The sequence below is a fragment of the Salvia hispanica genome, chromosome 6 (genome assembly GCF_029641045.1).
Source record: "Salvia hispanica isolate PSC_SH4W2 chromosome 6, Shi_PSC_v1, whole genome shotgun sequence".
NCBI classification, from domain to species: Eukaryota; Viridiplantae; Streptophyta; class Magnoliopsida; order Lamiales; family Lamiaceae; genus Salvia; species Salvia hispanica.
The window spans coordinates 16,467,476-16,486,450 of NC_142697.1; the positions used below are offsets into that span (position 1 = coordinate 16,467,476).

General features: G+C 39.6%; 3 protein-coding genes and 1 long non-coding RNA gene across 5 annotated transcripts; 2 read left to right on the plus strand and 2 right to left on the minus strand.

Moving 5' to 3' along the window:
• Positions 1–393: 393 nt before the first annotated feature.
• On the plus strand, positions 394–4,646 carry FTIP1 (C2 calcium/lipid-binding plant phosphoribosyltransferase family protein). Its single transcript, XM_048102264.2, has 2 exons — positions 394–1,606; positions 1,740–4,646. The coding sequence occupies exons 1-2, from the start codon at positions 462–464 to the stop codon at positions 3,031–3,033; spliced, it is 2,439 nt and encodes an 812-aa protein (XP_047958221.2). The 5' UTR covers positions 394–461; the 3' UTR covers positions 3,034–4,646.
• Positions 4,280–8,068, minus strand: LOC125205512 (uncharacterized). Its single transcript, XM_048104501.2, has 9 exons — positions 7,408–8,068; positions 6,939–7,109; positions 6,422–6,799; positions 6,101–6,205; positions 5,859–5,999; positions 5,435–5,638; positions 5,117–5,209; positions 4,897–5,008; positions 4,280–4,645 (listed from the first exon to the last, which is right to left on the minus strand). The coding sequence occupies exons 1-9, from the start codon at positions 7,858–7,860 to the stop codon at positions 4,602–4,604; spliced, it is 1,701 nt and encodes a 566-aa protein (XP_047960458.1). The 5' UTR covers positions 7,861–8,068; the 3' UTR covers positions 4,280–4,601.
• A 115-nt stretch (positions 8,069–8,183) lies between these two features.
• OEP16-3 (Mitochondrial import inner membrane translocase subunit Tim17/Tim22/Tim23 family protein) lies at positions 8,184–10,447 on the minus strand. Of its 2 annotated transcripts, none has more exons than XM_048104502.2 (3): positions 10,294–10,447; positions 9,149–9,509; positions 8,184–8,575 (listed from the first exon to the last, which is right to left on the minus strand). In XM_048104502.2, the coding sequence occupies exons 2-3, from the start codon at positions 9,477–9,479 to the stop codon at positions 8,427–8,429; spliced, it is 480 nt and encodes a 159-aa protein (XP_047960459.1). In that variant the 5' UTR covers positions 9,480–9,509; positions 10,294–10,447; the 3' UTR covers positions 8,184–8,426. The 2 variants fall into 2 exon arrangements, with proteins under 2 accessions (XP_047960459.1, XP_047960460.1); XM_048104503.2 differs by having other exon boundaries at positions 10,243–10,378.
• A 1,462-nt stretch (positions 10,448–11,909) lies between these two features.
• On the plus strand, positions 11,910–14,875 carry LOC148923289 (uncharacterized). Its single transcript, XR_016132343.1, has 4 exons — positions 11,910–12,006; positions 13,492–13,575; positions 13,670–14,012; positions 14,098–14,875. It is a non-coding gene; the product is annotated as an uncharacterized LOC148923289 (long non-coding RNA).
• Positions 14,876–18,975: the final 4,100 nt, after the last annotated feature.

Genomic DNA, 18,975 nt, shown 5'->3' on the forward strand with positions numbered 1-18,975 from the left:
ATAAAATTAATCCACTTTATATTTTAAAAAACATTTTCATCATATGTTACGCTACTAATAAGATGAGTCTCACTATTTAGTACACTATACTTCAATTTGTAATATCTTTCTTTCTTAGACTTAATTAATTTCGTATTAAAATTCATGTCCTTTCTACAATCATTAATTTAAGTGGACAAATGGAGTATGAATCAATATTTGATATGGGAACAAAAATAGAAAAATTTAAATAATGTCTTTCTAGTCTGTAATCTGTATCTCAATATAGGTTATTGGTACAATTTCATGAATTGGATCTCCAAACTTCCTTGAACGAGATTATTCAAGAATTCTAGTAGTATAAAATTTGTACTACTAAGATACAAAAAAAACTGCATTATCATTCTAGAATAGAGAATCTGGTTAGCTTTAGCCCTCCTTCCTTAGCTACCAAGAATTAGCATAATGCTGTACCACAGATTATGCTCTCTCTTCAAAAAAACTACTACTACTATGTTGTAGCCTTTCAAATATTACCAAACATTTTGCTCTCATACGAATCAAATTTTCACATACAACGTTTACATTTAGAAGCGATGACCAACCGAGACGACTACAAGATCAAGGACACGAAGCCGCAGCTGGGCGAGCGGTGGCCCCACGGCGGCGTGCGCGGCGGCGGAGGCTGGATCACGAGCGACAGACTGACCAGCACGTACGACCTGGTGGAGCAGACCTACTACCTCTACGTCCGCGTCGTCAAAGCCCAGAACCTCCCCCCCAACCCGGTCACCGGCAACTGCGACCCCTACGTGGAGGTCAAGCTCGGCAACTACAAGGGCAAAACTCAGCACTTCGAGAAGAAGATCAGCCCCGAGTGGAACCAGGTGTTCGCCTTCGCCAAGGAGAAGATGCAGTCCTCCTCCGTCGAAGTCTACGTCCGAGACAGAGAGATGGTCGCCAAGGACGACTATCTCGGGAAAGTAGTCTTTGATCTCAACGAAGTCCCCACCAGAGTCCCCCCCGACAGCCCCCTCGCCCCTCAGTGGTACCGCCTCGAGAACACCAAGGTCAGAGGGGAAGTCATGCTGGCCGTGTGGATGGGGACGCAGGCCGACGAGGCCTTCCCGGAGGCTTGGCACTCCGATGCCAGCTCTGTCACGGGGGAGGGTGTTTTCAGTGTGAGGTCCAAGGTGTACGTTTCGCCTAAGCTGTGGTACATTCGGGTTAACGTGATCGAGGCTCAGGATGTGGAGTGGGAGGACAAGAGCCAGCCCTCTCAGGTTTTGGTGAAGGCTCAACTTGGGAATCAGATGCTCAAGACTAAAATATGTGCGACAGGGGGGAATAGTCCGTTCTGGAATGAGGATTTGGTGTTCGTGGCGGCGGAGCCTTTTGAGGAGCAGTTGGTGATGGTGGTTGAGAACAAGACGAAGGCGAACAAGGATGAAGCCGTCGGGAGGCTGAGCTTGCCTTTGGGGAAGCTGGAGAAGCGTCTGGATCATAGGCCGGTGCATTCGCAGTGGTACAACCTTGAGAAGTTCGGGTTCGGGGCTCTCGAGGGGGACAAGAGGAAGATAAACAAGTTCTCCACTAGGATCCACCTCCGAGTCTGCCTCGAAGGAGGGTACTCTATTCTTTACCATTCTTCCACTCTTATTATCCATCGTTGACTGCTCTCATACCATGATAGAAATTTATAAATTTCCAGTTTCAGTTCTCTTTTTACACTGATTTTGATTTGTTTCATTTGCCAACAGGTACCACGTTTTGGACGAGTCGACCATGTATATCAGCGACCAGAGGCCCACCGCCAGGGAGCTCTGGAAGCAGCCCATCGGGATACTAGAGCTCGGGGTGCTCAGTGCCCAGGGGCTCGCCCAGAATGGCAACGCATACTGCGTTGCCAAATACGGGCATAAATGGGTGAGGACAAGGACCATACTGCAGAGCAGCAGCCCCAAATGGAACGAGCAGTATATATGGGAGGTTTACGACCCCTGCACGGTCGTGACCCTGGCCGTCTTCGACAACTGCCATCTCGGTGGCAACGACAAACCCTCCGGGGCGAGGGACTCCCGAATCGGTAAGATACGGATCAGACTATCCACCTTGGAAACTGACAAAATCTACACCCACTCCTACCCACTACTCACTCTTCACCCCACCGGTTTGAAGAAAATGGGAGAGTTGCAACTCGCATTTAGGTTCACTTGTCTCTCATTAGCCCACTTGCTCTACCTCTACACCCAGCCCTTACTACCTAAAATGCACTACATCCATCCTTTCACCATCAGCCAACTCGACAGCCTCCGGTTCCAGGCCATGACCATCGTGGCCTCGCGCCTAGGCAGGGCCGAGCCGCCCCTCAGAAAAGAGGTGGTGGAGCACATGCTGGACGTGGACTCCCACATGTGGAGCATGCGGCGGAGCAAGGCCAATTTCTTCAGAATCGTGTCTCTGTTTTCAGGGCTAATCGCCCTGAGCAAGTGGCTGGGGCAGGTCTGCGAGTGGAAGAATCCGATCACAACGGTGCTAGTGCACCTCCTGCTGTGCATCCTGATATGCTACCCGGAGCTGATCCTCCCGACGACGTTCCTCTACATGTTCCTGATCGGGCTGTGGAACTTCAGGGCGCGGCCGCGGCACCCTCCGCACATGGACCCGAAGCTGTCGTGGGCGGAGGCGGTGGTCCAGGACGAGCTGGACGAGGAGTTCGACACGTTCCCGACGTCCAAGGCGGAGGCGGTGGTGAGGATGAGGTATGACCGGCTTCGGAGCGTGGCGGGGAGGGTGCAGACGGTGGTGGGGGATCTGGCGACGCAGTGCGAGAGATTGATCGGGTTGCTGAGCTGGAGGGATCCGAGGGCTACGGCGATATTTGTGGTGCTGTGCTTGGTTGCGGCGGTGGCTCTGTATATTACTCCTTGCAAGATTGTGGTCATGTTGGCGGGGTTTTATTGGCTGAGGCATCCCAGGTTTAGGAGCAAGATGCCTTCTGCGCCCAGTAACTTCTTCCGCCGCCTGCCCGCTCGGGCTGATTGCATGCTCTAACTTCACCTCTTTACACTCTCTTCTTTTCTCTGTTTTTTTTTTTGATTATTCAATCTTTAATGTCTATTCATAAAATTAATTTATACTCCCTACTATACAAGATCTTCTTTTTTTTTTATCTAATACACGTATTCTGAGGACTGACCATTTTTGATTCGACACAAATTCGCACGAAATTAACCCAACACAAACAAGCACGTTTAGAATTTGGGTCCTTATAGGATCGACCCAATAAAAACCCGAAGATAGCGGTCAGGTTGGGTTTGGATTGACCCAATAACTACCTAAAACGCACGATTTGACAAGTCTATTCCGGTTAACTTCCATGTGCCACATGGCAGAAGCCAACTCACAGTAGTAAAGTGGAACTACAAAAAAAGAGCAACATAGCAAACAAATAATCTGGTGGAGACATGGCAGGGATAACATGTCATTTCTCTCAGAGTTAATTCACTAATGCCTTTTCAAATCTTTAAGCAACCGAATTCTATCTACGACCTTATATGCCTTCATTATTTGTTTTTTTATTTATGTAATGCCTAAAACCATATTCTCATATACGTAATCGAGAACAACAAGCAACTCATACATCATAGAGCATAATTTAGTCCAAGTTTTTGTTTAATTTAAGATCTTGTATATTTTGCTTAGCTTCATAAATAGATTCTCACATTAACACCAATGTTAATTTTTTTTGAAGTTATTCAAAAACAGATTTTTGCTATCCTAAAAACTCTCTTGATGTTTTGCTATAACTGAAATTTTGATGATCACCTCACCAACCTAGAAATGTGGTGTCAGGAACTTGAGTCTGTCATAGGGGCATTAAAAAGCTCGGTGACAAAGGCAGAAGCAAGCTTCGTGGACCTTGATGAAGCGAAGAAGCTGATAACAGTCAAGGGTGGCTATGGAGTTGTGATGTTCGCAACAAACGTCAGTTTGATAACAGTCCAGGGCTATGGAGTACTACATAAAGCAAAGGGGTAATATATAAAAATGCAGGGAAGGTGGTTTGATTCAAATTCAATGCAAAATCTCAGCAAGTATCCTGGGTTTTATGGTGCATTCTCTTCATCTATTCATTTAACGATTGCTTGAATGTTGCCTAGGTGCGTTTCTGTCCATTACATTCTTCCCTGACCAAGCAGAAAAGCTATTCCAGTTTGCCCCAGCATTAAAAGCTACTAGCATTTTTGCTGCTCGTGTAAATCAGTACAACTTATACTTTGCACCTGCGAAGTTGAAATATTTGAACACCACAAGGAAATAGATTATTTGGTGTAATTATCAAAGCAGAATCTGCAGTTTTACAGTAGCTTCTAAGAGCCCCGAAAAAAAATACTAACTTTTTACATTTTTGCACTTTTCTTGTAGTTAGAATTTGCCAACAATTATATTGAACCTACAACATGATTCGTTAGCGAACTCGGCCGCGTCAAAGCCCCATCAGCCTCCAGATCAACAAAAACGGAACTTGAATCACCTAAATATTAATTTAAAGGGGGAAAATGTAGTAGGAAATTTCACTTCATTCTTGCTTAATTTTGATCTTCCTACAGCATGTGCTCTTATTCGCCCGGTAAGTAGTAAAGCTGTCGAACGTTTCCAGATGCTGTCCATTTGTACAGAAAGGGAAGAGAAAATTAACCACACTTGCGTTATATCAGTTTTGAAAACAAAACAATAAGATCTGCATCTTAGTCACCACACAATATCTTTAAGCGGCAGCATTTAACATAGCATAAACAAGGTGCAATTTAAGTTCTCAAAACTTAATGAATACTGCAAATTAATGCGTAAAACTTTATATAGAGAGGGGTTGCAATATGCCTTAACACAAAGAGTAGATAAAGTAGACATTACCAAATAACCATTCTTTGAAACAAGAATGGAGTGCGCCTGATAATTCGCGTTTCTGGGTATCGTCAAGTTTAGTATCCCTCAGAAGTTGCTTAACTTCTTCTAAACTTTTATGCTGAATATCAAAGAAATGAATCGATTATCACTGTCATATGTATGTGTCAAAGAACAAAAGGCATCCTATCATAATGAGGCACATAACATGAATTTACTTAGAACATACATTTTTCTGTTGTGATGCAAGGTAAGGATCAGGTAAAGGGAATGGGTTATCATTTGTCGAACCAGCTTGTTCACTCACCAATGAGCTTGGAATCTGAGATGATTAAAGTGCATATTAGTCTCTGTAAGACATTTACCAAATTCAGAAAGAAGACAGAGAAAAAAACCTAAACTGAAACGACCCAAAAGTACACCAGATGGCCAAATGGAAGCAAGCAAACAAGAAAGGCATAATCATTAATTAAACAACTTTCATAGAGGCGGTGCAGAACCCATATATGATATTCCCCCTAAACGTTCTATCAGATAAAGCACCTACCACAAAATTGGTATAGTGATCTGGATCAAGGCATGTGGCAGATTCAGATTGGATATCTGAGCCACCAGCCGGATGAGATAACGAATCATGCGGGTCAATCACCCCAAGAATCATAAGTTTATCCCAATTGTTCACTTTTGGATCAATTCCAACTTGATTCATGTGCTCCTCCAGTTGTGGGTAGAATGTGTTATAAGGGGCCACCTGATGAACAAATAAAACAATGGAAAAGAAATTTCAATCACAAAAGTTGATTTAAGAAAAATGAGGAAAACCACTAGGGCAACTTTCTATTAAGGTTAGAATGATCTGAATGATAATGGTAAGAGGAACATATTAGCAAACTAATAAACTCATAAATAAGCCAGAAAGTCGATTGTTGGCTTCACAGGCAGATCCAAACACTACATAAGGGAAGTCTCACCTGCAACTTGTGATTATCACCAACAATGAGGGGTTTCTGATTAACCCCTAAGAAGAATACACATTCACGGCAGTTCGCAATGCAGATACGCTTGGTTGTACTGATAAGATGAACACGTTCACAGTGTTCAACTCTAACAGCCTGTAAAAGAATTACTTTGACTTTTACTTCCAATTACTTAAACGAACAAACTATGAATACTCTAGATATACAAATGGAATCATGTTGCTAACTTCGACTACCTTGCCAACAGCTCCAAGGACAATAGTTGCATCAGAACATCCATAGACTGTTGCATATTTCACAGGCGCCATGATGTAAATTACTGATTCATGGCAATTTACTACCTGAGCAAAATTCGAATCAATAGAAGATACACAAGAGAAGGGTGAAATTTCACATGGTAATCATCAAATATAGAGAAGCTTTAAAAGAAACACCAAATGTAATAGAATTATTGGTTTAATCCTTATCAGACAACAGTTATGGAAACTTTTGGCTCAAAATAAAACTGAAAGAAGATTGTGGAGGATATTTAGAAATTAACAGATAACAAAATTCACCTTAACAGATGTGCCCTTAATATCAGATGTCTGCTTTACGCATGATGATTTAGAGACCCCCTCAATCAAACTTGGACCTCTGATGCTGCTTGAGGGCTTTGCAGAGCTTGCGGCTGCATCAGCCATTGCAACATCCTGATCAGAAGAACTACTAGGCCCATTTTCTTTTGTAGACCTCTCAGAAATATGTTCCTGGGCAGAGGATATGTTCTCAAGAAGCCAATCTAGAACGAGTGGTGCAGGAACAGGAGATGCAGGCATGTTGGGATCTGAATTCGCAAAAAATGGAGTATTCTGGCTTAAGGGAAATCTCTGAGATCCATTATCTCCAAATAAGAGCAGAAAGCCAAGATGTTCGAACTTATCCACAGATAACACCTGAAGAAAGGAGAAGTCAACTCTAGAATGCAAAGCAATAAAGCAAAGCTCAAGTGAATTATAGTGACATGTTCATTAACAACTCTACCTAGAGAAACAATTTCTACAAGAATGCAGAATAAGGAAAAACATTGCATACCATAGATTCATAACCTTCCTCTTCTGCTTCACCTTCCTTATTCCCTTTCCCATCTACAGAATCTGCCAAGAGGCAAAGAATGTTGCCGATGTGCTTATGTAGATACGATAACTGATGAGCCTCTTCGTCACCTTGGGATGGCACAAACCTACGGCTGTTGCTCCGCACCAGCTGAAATAGACAGAGCCATACAGCGACAATGAATTAAGACAACATGCCTGAACCAGTATGATATGAACTGGTGGTTAATTTCACTTTTGCTACACTTAAGAAGTAACTGCAAAAAGTAATGTAAGTTTTTAAGGTAATGAAAGAGTAATGAGAGGTCAAGAATGAGCATATAGGAATGAATAAGGACGTTATTGGTATTAAATGAATATTGCAAACATGAGATTCAGTCAAGTAAAACTCCAATATAACAATATGAAGCAATGCAGAAACAAAAAACGAGAAGCTAAAAAATGATGACCTGCAATGGCGAGAGTACGGATAAAATTCCATCGAAAGCCGACGTAGAGGGCCAAACATCAGCGACAGCAGCAGAATCCTTGTGGCTTTTGGGGAGCAACCTCTTGTAATTCTGTATGTAGAGAAAGAGAAGCAAATCAAAGACATTGACCCCTGCTTTATCCATCTCTTGGGGAGTGGTAGCCTTGAGAAGGGGATCGGAGTCGCGATGCAGGACAACGGATATGGTTTCGATGAGAAGGCGCGAATGGTCGGGGGGGATTTGAAGGACGCGGGATAAGGTTTCGGAGTTAACTCGGTGGTTAGGAGTGGATGAGAGAATGTCGGATTTGATATGGGACAGACTTTGCAGGCCATCTGTGAAGATGAGCTTGGGGATGGGAAGGAGGCCGTGCTCGAAGGCCTCCCGCCGGGGGTGGAGATACACTTTCGGCGGCTGTTGTTCGGAATCCATCACTGCGGATCTGCCAAATGGGAGCTCAGATCTAATGATTTTTTTCAAAGGAAGATACAAAAATAAAATGTAGTCCGTACACTAGTAAATTGGACCCGGCCCGAGAAATATGAATACTTGGCTTACCGCCATATACGGCACATTCATCTCACAAGTAAAGTGGAGTAATAACTATGGATGAAATGTTTACAAATTTATTATCTCACATCACGCAGGGGATGGTTTCACAGTCGAAAATGTGTGAACTGATAAGCACAATCAATACATCAAATGTTTCTTCTATTTGAAAATGTTAATTTCATGTGTTGTATTTTGTGTTAAAATTCAAGAAAACAAGGATCCTGCTGCGATTTGCAAAACAAATATCCAACACCAATAACTTTACATGTCACTGGCCAATGTTTTTAACCACAAATTCTGCGTAAATAATGATTCTCCTCCTCAAAGAAAGTAGTACATGAAATTTATTTAAATGGTCATTTACCATATGTAATGGTACACAAAACAAAGCTCAGTACAGTATTGTTTCACAAAGAGCTCAACTGGAACTGCACCACCATCAGTATCTAGTTGACATTTGGGTTAGGCCTTTTCTCGCGGGTGTACACATAATTAACCCTGCCAGTCTCCCTTTTCTCAATGCCTAATACTTCGAGGATGGCAGAAGTGGCTGCGAATGCACCTCCTGCAGACAAGGCTGATGAAACGCTCCTCCCTGCATTTTGGTCACAGTTCAGAAAAAGCATAGGCTGAAACAGAATAATAGACGAATAGCTATAGCATCTTAGAAAGACACAGAAAGTAGAAAAGATGTGTCCACCAAATATATTGGGGAGATGGACCGAATATGCTGGTTGTGAGTTGCACAGCCACGTCACATGCACTAATTTTTCAGTTGCCTGAAATGTACCTAATTTGATTAGTTTTATGTGTTTCCATTAAAATGTTCCAGGCACCCATCAAAACATGTATTAAATAATGCCTCTCATTCCTTAAGATCATTTTTTAGATTCATAAAGAAGATTTATGTGCAATATACATTAAATAACAAAAACACATCATGTACTTGCAGACTCTCAAATTTTGCTACATTATTATTTTGCTTAAGAAGGTGAAAGATGCCTAGTGTATGAAAAATATTCTTAAAGCATGCCAATCATTGACAAATTTAAATGATAGAATTCCAACAACAATGGGTGAAAACATCAACTTCTGGCAGCTATATGGCATAAATGACACTGAATCAGGAACACCAAAATACACAAAAAAAGCAAATATGAAGAGTCACCTTTGAAGCCAAAGACAGTGGCACCAGCAACAAATCCTCCAACTGCTCCATTAATATAGTCTCTTTTCATACGCTGCTTCTGTGTTAACTGCTCCACCCCCATGTAGATTCCACCAATAGCAGCAAATGTCGCTCCATGGTTACCCATCATCTTCAGTGTCCGGATCAAGCCAGGAAGTGCAATACTTCTTTCGACACGGGGTACATCATGCCAAGTAGCAACAACCATACCCCAAACGGTGCCAGCAACAAACCCGGTGGTTGCCCCTTTCATTGTTTTCATGACAGAAGATTCTTCATCTTCCATCTTCTTAAGCTCCTCAATATCCATTTTAGTTTTCTTTTGATTAATACAAATAGTCTGGACAACAAAGAATAAAAGAACAGTCAGTCCTAATATAATAACATACTATAATGCTATTTTTCCAAAAATCAAGAGAGCCAATATAACAAAAACAATCAGAAGAAGAAACGTAAGGGAATGTGAATGACAGAGCAATATAGCGTGATAATGACTACATCATTGCAGAACAATGTAGCAACAAGAACTCAAGGAAATCAGCATTCAGGAAAACAATAACTCACACTGAAATAATATTAAAAAAACACTAAAAAACATCCAAATAGTTTCACAAGTATGTGACAATTAACAGTAGCAGTCCAACTTCTACTTCACCACTGGCTTTTAGGGGATAATTAAGAGAGAACATTATCAACAGTGTACTACTTCTTTTAGGTGAATTATGTATTGTTAATCAAACGTGAACATTTCAAGGGAAGCTGCAGTCTGCAGTCTAAGCATATAAACTAGGTCAAAATCCACAAATTAAATAAAAACTTCTCCTCCTGTATCTAACAAAAAAAGCTAGCACCTCGGAGTTTCCATAATCTGATCAAAGGTTTCCCTAAGTCAAATGTACGCAAACAGTCAATCATGAAAACGACACAAAAATAATTTTTGCAAAACCACAAAATTCCACCATCAATTCAAACCTCGAATGATAAATTTCCTAACCACAGAAGTACAAGCCCTAGAATCAAATTGAAGCAGCTCGTAACTAAAAATTGAAAAGGGGGTAAGATAATGAATATACTTAAATCGGTACGCGGTTATCCAGTAAGTCGATCCGAGTCAAGGAGCTCACCTGATGAAAATGCGAATTTAGATCTGCTGGAGAGAGAGGGAGAGAGGGGTGGGTGAAGTGGGGGAGCTGAAATGAACTGGATGAGCAAATTGAACATCACGTGCGGGCCTTATTGGGCTTTAACTGTTGCATGAATTTATTGTTTGGGCTTATATCGGTTCTAACTTCCTATTCCACAACCAAAAGAAAGTTGTAGTACAATAAGGCCAATTCTCAATTAAATTACTCCTATCCTATGTGCTTCAAATCATTTTGTAATTTGAACGCATCTTATACAAGCAACTAGTGTAACAGTGCCATTTTTTTAGCTTTTTCTTCTTTAATTATCGTTACTTTTATACTTTTTGGTTTTTTTTTTTTTTTTTTTTTTTTTTTTAAATACTAACACACAAAATACATTCTTCCAATCTTAATATATTGCTCTCAATAATAAATTTAATTATTAAAATATACTCCTCTAATTTAACTGAATTTAAATTTGTATTGTTTTAGGGGCCGGATTGTACTTAAGTTAATATGGACATTTCTCTTCTTTGGAAAATAGAGAGTCCAATGTGCCCACGTTAAAATTTAGATATTAATATTTCCACTTTGAGAGAATGTTATATTGCTAACTCATAACTTAATTGCTAGCTACAACTAAATAATAGCTATTAGATATTCAATTAAGAGCTTAGATCATTAATCCCCAAATGTCAATACGATCAACGAAAAACGTCAATAAGGCCATAAGATTGATTCAAAAAAATATCAATTGGGGTATTAATGTCAATTAACTACATGTTTAGTTATAACTAACTTTTAAAAGAAATCCCAAAATATTAAATTCATATAACATATATCAAATTAAAGATAATTTCATAAGGATTCCAACGATATCATACATGCATATGTTCCAACGTCAAAATTTGAAAAAAAATTCAAAATTTTTTAATTTTTTCGTACAAGCAGAAATGTCAACATACTATATAAAATATGTCAATATAATACATGTAAAATGTCAATATAAGCAATAGGTTAACATTCTTAAAGCATTGTGTTGACATTCTCAAAGCATTGAGTTGATATTTTCGAAACACTATATTGACATTTTCATCCAAAATCCTAATTTGGAGTTTTTTTTTATCTTTTTCGATTTAATTAATAAAAATAAAAATTACACGTGGCAAATTGTAAACCACATGTTTTCTAAAATCCTATGGCCTTAAATTAGTTGTAGTTAGCAATTAAATGTTGAGTTAGCAATTGATCACTCCCCTTCCACTTTATTGGTGTGGCATGCACAATTGCTCATTAATTTCTTAGGACTAGAAAACAATTGACATTAAAATTTAGTTATTAATATTTCCACTGTATTGGTGTGGCATGCACATTAATTTCTTAGGACTAGAAAACAATTGATTTATTTTTCAAAATTTATGAATAATATATTTTATAGATGTATAAATATAAATGTGTAGGTTTTAAATTTGGGAAGTTAAATTTTTTTTTCTAATTCTAAGTGAAAGGTTTAGAAGAGGAATCTAATTCTTTTTTTGGGCTATAGATATAGTATATATTTGGTAGCTTTAAGTCCACGCGCTCACTATCTTTTTTCATTATATTTTTATTTGAATTTTGTGCTAAACAAAATAGGGATACAGTTAATTCAGTTGGTCGGCCTTCTCTACCAGGTTTGGGAGCAGCAGCAGACGTACGAGAGCACTTATACAGGTACTATACCTGATAGATTCTTCTTTTTAAACGAGTAGAAAAATGGCTAGTGTACATGCTTGCCTTTCTTGAGTGCTATCTAAATGGAATTTCAATCTTTTTGTATCAAGATATACCATTTTCAAAACCTATGGTATTCGGCATATAAACATAGTCACATTGGTCAAAAGGAAAAGCTAGTCATGTAAAATATGGTCACTAAGGGGTTGATTGGTTGCCTATGTTGGAAAATGAAGGAACCCATATACATTGGCCACTTTCTAGTTTTTGGTGATAGAGATAAAAAAATTCTAGCTATTGTTTGGTAGTTGATAAATCATTCCTTCGCTACATGAACCTATGTTTGTTTCATTCATCCCAAAAATAGGATATGATCTAGACCTGCCCAAGGTTTACCAAACCGGCGGTTAAAACCGAAACCGTAACCGGCGGTTACGGTTCCAAACTGAAACCGTGAGAATTTACCTGAACCGAAACCGTCGATTTTTGAACTGTGGTTCGGTTTAGGTTTAAAATTTTTTGAACTGAAACCGTGCTGGAACCGCGGTTCTGGGCGGTTCCAAACCGTAACCACGAAAAACCGTGAAACCAAGCCGGAACTGCAAAAAAAAGGTGGTTCAGAACCGTGAAAAACCGTAAAAAACTGCCGGAAAACCGTCGGTTTGGAACCGAAACCGAAACAGGCAGTTTTGGAACCGGAACCATAATCCCGAAACACCCTCGCAGTTCGGTTCCTATTCGGCAATTTCCAAACCGGAACCGGCGGTTCCGAACCGTAACCATTGGTTCCAAAACCGTGGGCACCATTATGATCATGAAAAGACCACTACACCCCTAAACATAATATTCAAATCCCATCTTACCCTTTGAAAACCTAATTTAGCGGTAAAATTTTGGTGAAATTTTCAGAATCTTGCCAATGTCTTTTTCTCCCCTCTACAAATATGGATTCTCTGAGACCCCAAATTCATTTTCTCCTATTGCGTTGAGCATTTGGAAAGACTCGCAGCAATCTCTGTGCGTGTGTTCGAGCGAACAGGACGACGCGGTGCGGTCCATCAAAGCAGAACTCAAATGTTTGTAGGTTAGAGTCATTATAAATTTGAGCTTTCCTGTGTGGTGAACTGCTTCGTGGATTATGTTGTGATTGAGACGCACAAATCTATATATTTGCCTATCTCATTTCTTCATTGAAAGTATTTATTCAATTAGGAAGTATTTTGTGAGTCATGGTTTAACTTGTGATTTTTTTTTTCCGCATGATTTGTTCTACATCTGACCTAATATTATGCTAATGTATGGATGGTGTTAATAATATATAATTTGTTGAATTGTATACTTGTGCCATATGTATGCTAAAGTTGTTTGGATTGTTTTCATAAGAGATGTAATTGTACGTCATATGTTCCTTTGTGATGCTATGTTTTTTAGAACACAAGCATAAAGCCCAATTTATGAAATTGAAGTTTTTGAATGTGTTACCAGTTTGTTAGAAACATTCTCATTGTTCCGCTATGGCGAACTACCAAAGACGTTCAACTATTGTTGACTCAAGCCAGGAGACAAATGGTTAGCTCCCCTTAAACTACTCTATTAAAGTCATTGTATGTACATCCAAATTTCTATCGCCTTCTGCATCGTTTGTGTTGTTCATGTTCAACAGGTCTTGAGGAATTTGGTGGAGGTAATTCATCTTTAAGTGATAGGTCGGTCCAGGCGGGGTTGATCAGATAAGGAGGAGACCATTCTTATTATGGCGATGAAAGAACTCATTGCTGCCGGATGGAGACCATTCTTATTATCTAACACGCGTTGAGAATATAATGCGTCAACACCTTCCTAACACCGATCTGAGGGTCCATCCACATATTAAGTCGAAGTTCACAACATGAAAGAAAAACTACTATGCATTGGACTTCATATTGTCGCGCAGTAGCGTAGGTTTTAATGTCAACAATGACTTCAAGATCGACTGTGATGACGAACAATGGTCTCAGATTGTTAAAGTAAATACTTGTTTCCTTTGTCTTTTGCATTATTTGTTTTTGTATTTTGAATTGAACTTGGTTGTTGATTTGAGTATGGATACAGGGTGATGGAGACACAAGGTATATGCGCAACAAAGCTTGGCCGTATAGGTAGGATTAGAAGGAAGTATTCGGAAAGGATCAAGCCTCTGATAGTTGGAGTGTGCCTACGCATCAGACGATCAATAAAATTTACCCAACCAGTAACAATCTTAGTGATGATCTGAGTGATGTTTATCATGTCAATTGTGACTTTTTAGATGGCGAGGGAGTGCCCGAAGGTTTCTTTCCTGATACCGTTGAAGAGACCCAGTTAAGCAACGAAACAAGTACTCCAAAGTGTACCAAGAAAACTGGAAAGAAGCGCAAGCATGATGATCAGCTGGATAGGGTGTTGGACTTGATGAATCGGATGTATGATGACACAACAGAGCAATTGAAGAATCTGTCAGCAAAGATAGGTTATGAATTCGATCTTAGCAACAAGAGGACGTAGGTGCCCGATCTGCTAAATGTGATACCGGATCTCACACTCAAAGAAACATGCGATGCGTGCGCAAAACTTGTTAATGAATCAGAGCCTCGCTGAGTCAGCTCGCCCATGTTTTGTGATGTATCTTCTGGAGTTGTACAACAAGTGACATTGCCGGCTGATCGGCTCTGCGAATGGGTGATGAACGACTTTTGGGGTTTAAGCATCGGAGGTTTCTGACTCCTATATTTATATGTAGTAATGTTTGAATTGGAGGCCATGAACATCTTATATAGGCCAATATTTTTCCTTTAGCTTTTGCGTGTATTTGCATTAGGAACTCTGTATTAAATTACCTCCGTTGTGTGTTCAGTAGACTTATTTTCATCAGTTATGGTATGTGCTTATCAAATTTTAATTGGCATTGCATTCACTTATTACTTAGGCCTGTCGAACAGAACTCTATCAGGGTAGATCAACCAAAAAATATTGCTAAGACTCATAAACTAATCATACCAACAAGAGAAGCTAAGGTACAACACTTAAAACATCACTAACATTTCACATACCACGTGGAGATCGACAGAAACCAAAGCTATTAATAAACCTCATTTTAAAGATTTAGTTCGAACTAATGGAGTTCCCCATTCACCTCTATGTGAACATTAACCCATAAAACAAAAGAGGGGATATCAACCTAACATAATTTAACAACACACACATTCATCTCCTACAACAACGTCGTCCAACTAATATAACGTACTATTGGATTGACGCTTTAATAAGTTGGTATCCAATCCTTTCCAAAGGGGCTCCACGAAGCATATGAGCTTGCGTTAGGTGATGATTTAGGAGCGGCCTTAGCTACTGGGATCGAGCGACCACGACTGACATTGGATGACTCCCTATCCTATGTGGAGATGATGGCTCCAACGAACAACTTACGACGCATACACTGAGCGACGACAGTAATGGGCGAGGTAACCTCGTCCGTATCTAATGGTAAGAAAACATTCCTGTGGCGACCATTGTCCACAACCTCGGTGGTGTCTGATATTACAATCACCTCAGTTGTATCTAAGACGAAAATCACCTCAGTCTCTTCTTCGACTTTGATATTCTCCATCCCGAACATAATGACGAGTTGGCTAAAAGCGGGTTCATCTTGGTGATAGTATGCTCCAGCAAATAGGTTGCACTACGAGCACATGTTAGAGATGGAGTGATTTAGAAAATAGTGCATTTTCTACCTACATATACATATTAAAAATTCGACAAACTTTACAAGTATACCTCAAAGATCTTCTTCCACACTTCATCGTCAGCCACCACAACATTATCGGGCATATTCCAGTACACACCCGCAGTAGCCACCACTTGGTTGAAAGTGGTGTGTCGTGTTAGGTTTGGTATACTGAAAAGCATGTTTCGAGCAAGTTTCGCTCGAATAGAATCTTGCTTGTATACGTAAAACTCTATAATCCACTTTTAACCTGATTCAGTATTATTCGAGCAGTTCCGCACGAATAGAATCACTATTATTATTACATTGTGTTTGCTTGTGCATTTATAAGATGTTTTATAAACATTTAAATGCATAAGAAGTAAACAAAGTCTAAGTCTTTTGCTTAGTAGACCGGTTGTGGGCGTCGTCCACTTTAAGGTAACACGGTCAGATCTATGCAATGCTTTGCAAAAGAAAAAGAAGAATTTCACAACCTAGATAGGCTTTGGCTACCTATCGTGAAAGGTTGCAATGTCAGTCCGCATATTTCTAAGCCTTACTGAAATAATTTGACATTGGTGTGGTATAGCACTGAACGGATCTAACAGCAAGACGTGTCTTTATGCTATCTACTGAAAGACTAGGTCTTGATAAAATATTATTTCTTAATCTACATATGTTAGCATTGAGCATACGGTATTGATTATGCACTACTTTGACTTATCAAATGGTGCGGGTTTTTCGCAACCCAATAATCCTGATATACTGGGTAGTGGTGATTAATATCTAGCGGTGCTAGGATTGCTATTATGTTGAAACGTGCACGAGGTGAGTCTCGTTTGATAATGTCCTCAAGAGGAGCTCGAACAAGGTTTTATTATTCGGAAAACTGGCCAGTTGGAGTTTTATTACTCTATGAATAATAAATAAATGATTCTTGCTAAGTCCACTCTTGGAATTAATAAGATATTAATTAATTAAGTCCATAGCAGACATTAATTAATTAATGGACATTTATATCTTAAGCGCGGGAAATAAATAATAAAAGTGGAAACCCGGATTACTTGTAATTTCGGATTTGGATGGGGAGAGTTCAATATTACTTCTGTAGTGGCTGCTCGTAATATTCCAATATAAGCTTGTATTAAATTGTGGGTTCAATTTAATTAGTAAAAAGCTAATTGGGCGAGCCCATATCCAAAACCTTCCATAGATCCCTGTCTGGGCCCAAAAGGAACTTAATATAAATAGGAGAATAAAGGAGACAGAATAATCACAATTTTCATTACTGAAATTTTCGAAAATATCAGCCCCATCAGCTGTAGGAATTTTCGAATTCCACTCCTTTTCCCAAAAGGATTTCTTCTGTCTTCTTTATTCGAGTCCTAGTGTTTTGATAAGATCAGCCCACCCTGATATCGAGATACAGTTCGGGAACCAGAGAGAAGATCCGTGGTCTAGTATTGAAGATCATCACGTGGAGAAGGCGCGAGCAATCGACGATTCTTTGGAGAATCAAATCGGTAACCCTAAACCGTAGAATTCATGTTTTAGGATTTACTTTCTTAGAGCATGAATTATTTGCGTTCTAGCATGCAATTATCTGTTTAACATGTGAATTGATTAATCGCATAATCAGTCAAATAGATCCGTATCTGATTTATTTGTTTTGTACAAGTCTTCCGCTGTGCAAGGGGCACCAAACCCCAACAATTGGTATCAGAGCCAATTTTTGGCTCTGATCATGTGGATTAATTTCATGTTATGTGAATTGCTTGAATGCATGAGTTTCTTCGTTGGTTTGTGTGTTTGTTTTTCTTGTCACAATAATGAAGAATCGTGTACGATTGCGTTGCCAAATTGGCAAGCCACGCCGTCGAGAATAGCCGTGATGTGCTGGAAAGTTTTTCAAATTAGATGTAATCAAAAAAATTAATTATTATGTAATTGACCTGTTTTGAATTACTATGTAATGATTAATTGCCATGATTACATGACTCCCACCTCTAATTGTTTGCTGCTGCACGAGAATTGCTTAATTCTCAATTTGTAATTGCGGCTGCGGTGGTTGATCATTGTTGATCGGCGGACACCGAAATTGCTGAAATTTTGACGATCGCGGGCCAGCAGAATTTGGGTTTCGAATGGGAGCTCCTTGTGGGCAGTTTCCCGGGCTCGGAAAACCACCAAGACAGCAGCCGCAGCGCAGGCAGCGTCGCAGCAGCAGCCATGAAACGAAGCGGCGGCGCTGGCAGCTGGAGTGACAGCGATGTCCCAGCAGCAGCGAGCAGCGCCGGTGGTAAACGTCGGCGGTCTTCGCGCAGTGAGAGCTCTGGATTCACCGAGTAGCAGCTGCTGCGAAGGCGACGTCGCAGCAGCGACGTCGACGCAGCAGCAGCAGCGCCGGAGAGAATCGAGCAGCAGCAACAGCAGCTCCGGAGGAGCGACGTCGATGCAGCAGCGTCGGAGACGTCAGGCTCGGAGAGCTCGCGAGACGAGTGGGAGCCCAGCAGCGGCTGCGGTTCAGTGGGAGTACGACGACGCAAGATTAGAGTTTCCATATGCGTGATGTCGTTTTGTCTCGTCTCACGACTTCGCTTTCCAAATTTAGATTAGGATTTCCAAATCCTTGGATTCAAATTTGGAAATAATTCAAGAATAATTTAGAAATAAGATTTGGATATATCTTTTGTGGATTTTATATATTATATAAGATTTAATTTTGTATTAAATCATGGATTAATTATAGATTTTATCCTTATTTTATGGATTTGTAGGGATTTAATTCCTAGATGAATCCTAGTTAAATTTGGATAATGACAATCTAATTTTTTTTATTTATATCCAATGGATTAATGTGGATTTATCCCTAGACAAATCCTAGTTGGATTTAGATAAAAATAATATTATTTTATTCTTATCCTATGAGTTTATTTGAATTTATTCATAGATAAATTCTAGATGGATTTGAATAGTGATAATATAATATTTTATTCTTATCTTATAGATTTATATAGATTTGTTCCTAGATAAATCATGGATAGATTTGAATGATTATAATATAATATTATCTTATTCTATGGATTTGTATGGATTTATTTCAAGATAAATCCTAGATGAATTAGGATAAACATTTATATTAATTTATTTTATCCTATAGATTTGAATAGATTTAATTCTATTAAGACAAATCTTAGATGGATTAAAATAAGAATTAATCCAAGTTATCCTTATCATTTGGATGT

What these genes read in the sequence shown, in the direction of transcription:
- LOC125205512 (XM_048104501.2), bottom strand. Translation starts at nt 7,860, where the DNA reads ATGGATTCCGAACAACAGCCGCCGAAAGTGTATCTCCACCCCCGGCGG. An exon ending in TCCTTGGAGCTGTTGGCAAG is followed by an intron (nt 6,000 to 6,100) that starts GTAGTCGAAGTT and finishes ATTCTTTTACAG; the next exon opens with GCTGTTAGAGTTGAACACTG. An exon ending in GTGATAATCACAAGTTGCAG is followed by an intron (nt 5,639 to 5,858) that starts GTGAGACTTCCC and finishes TTTGTTCATCAG; the next exon opens with GTGGCCCCTTATAACACATT.
- FTIP1 (XM_048102264.2), top strand. Translation starts at nt 462, where the DNA reads ATGCTCTCTCTTCAAAAAAACTACTACTACTATGTTGTAGCCTTTCAA. An exon ending in CGAGTCTGCCTCGAAGGAGG is followed by an intron (nt 1,607 to 1,739) that starts GTACTCTATTCT and finishes ATTTGCCAACAG; the next exon opens with GTACCACGTTTTGGACGAGT.
- OEP16-3 (XM_048104502.2), bottom strand. Translation starts at nt 9,479, where the DNA reads ATGGATATTGAGGAGCTTAAGAAGATGGAAGATGAAGAATCTTCTGTC. An exon ending in CACTGTCTTTGGCTTCAAAG is followed by an intron (nt 8,576 to 9,148) that starts GTGACTCTTCAT and finishes ACCAAAATGCAG; the next exon opens with GGAGGAGCGTTTCATCAGCC.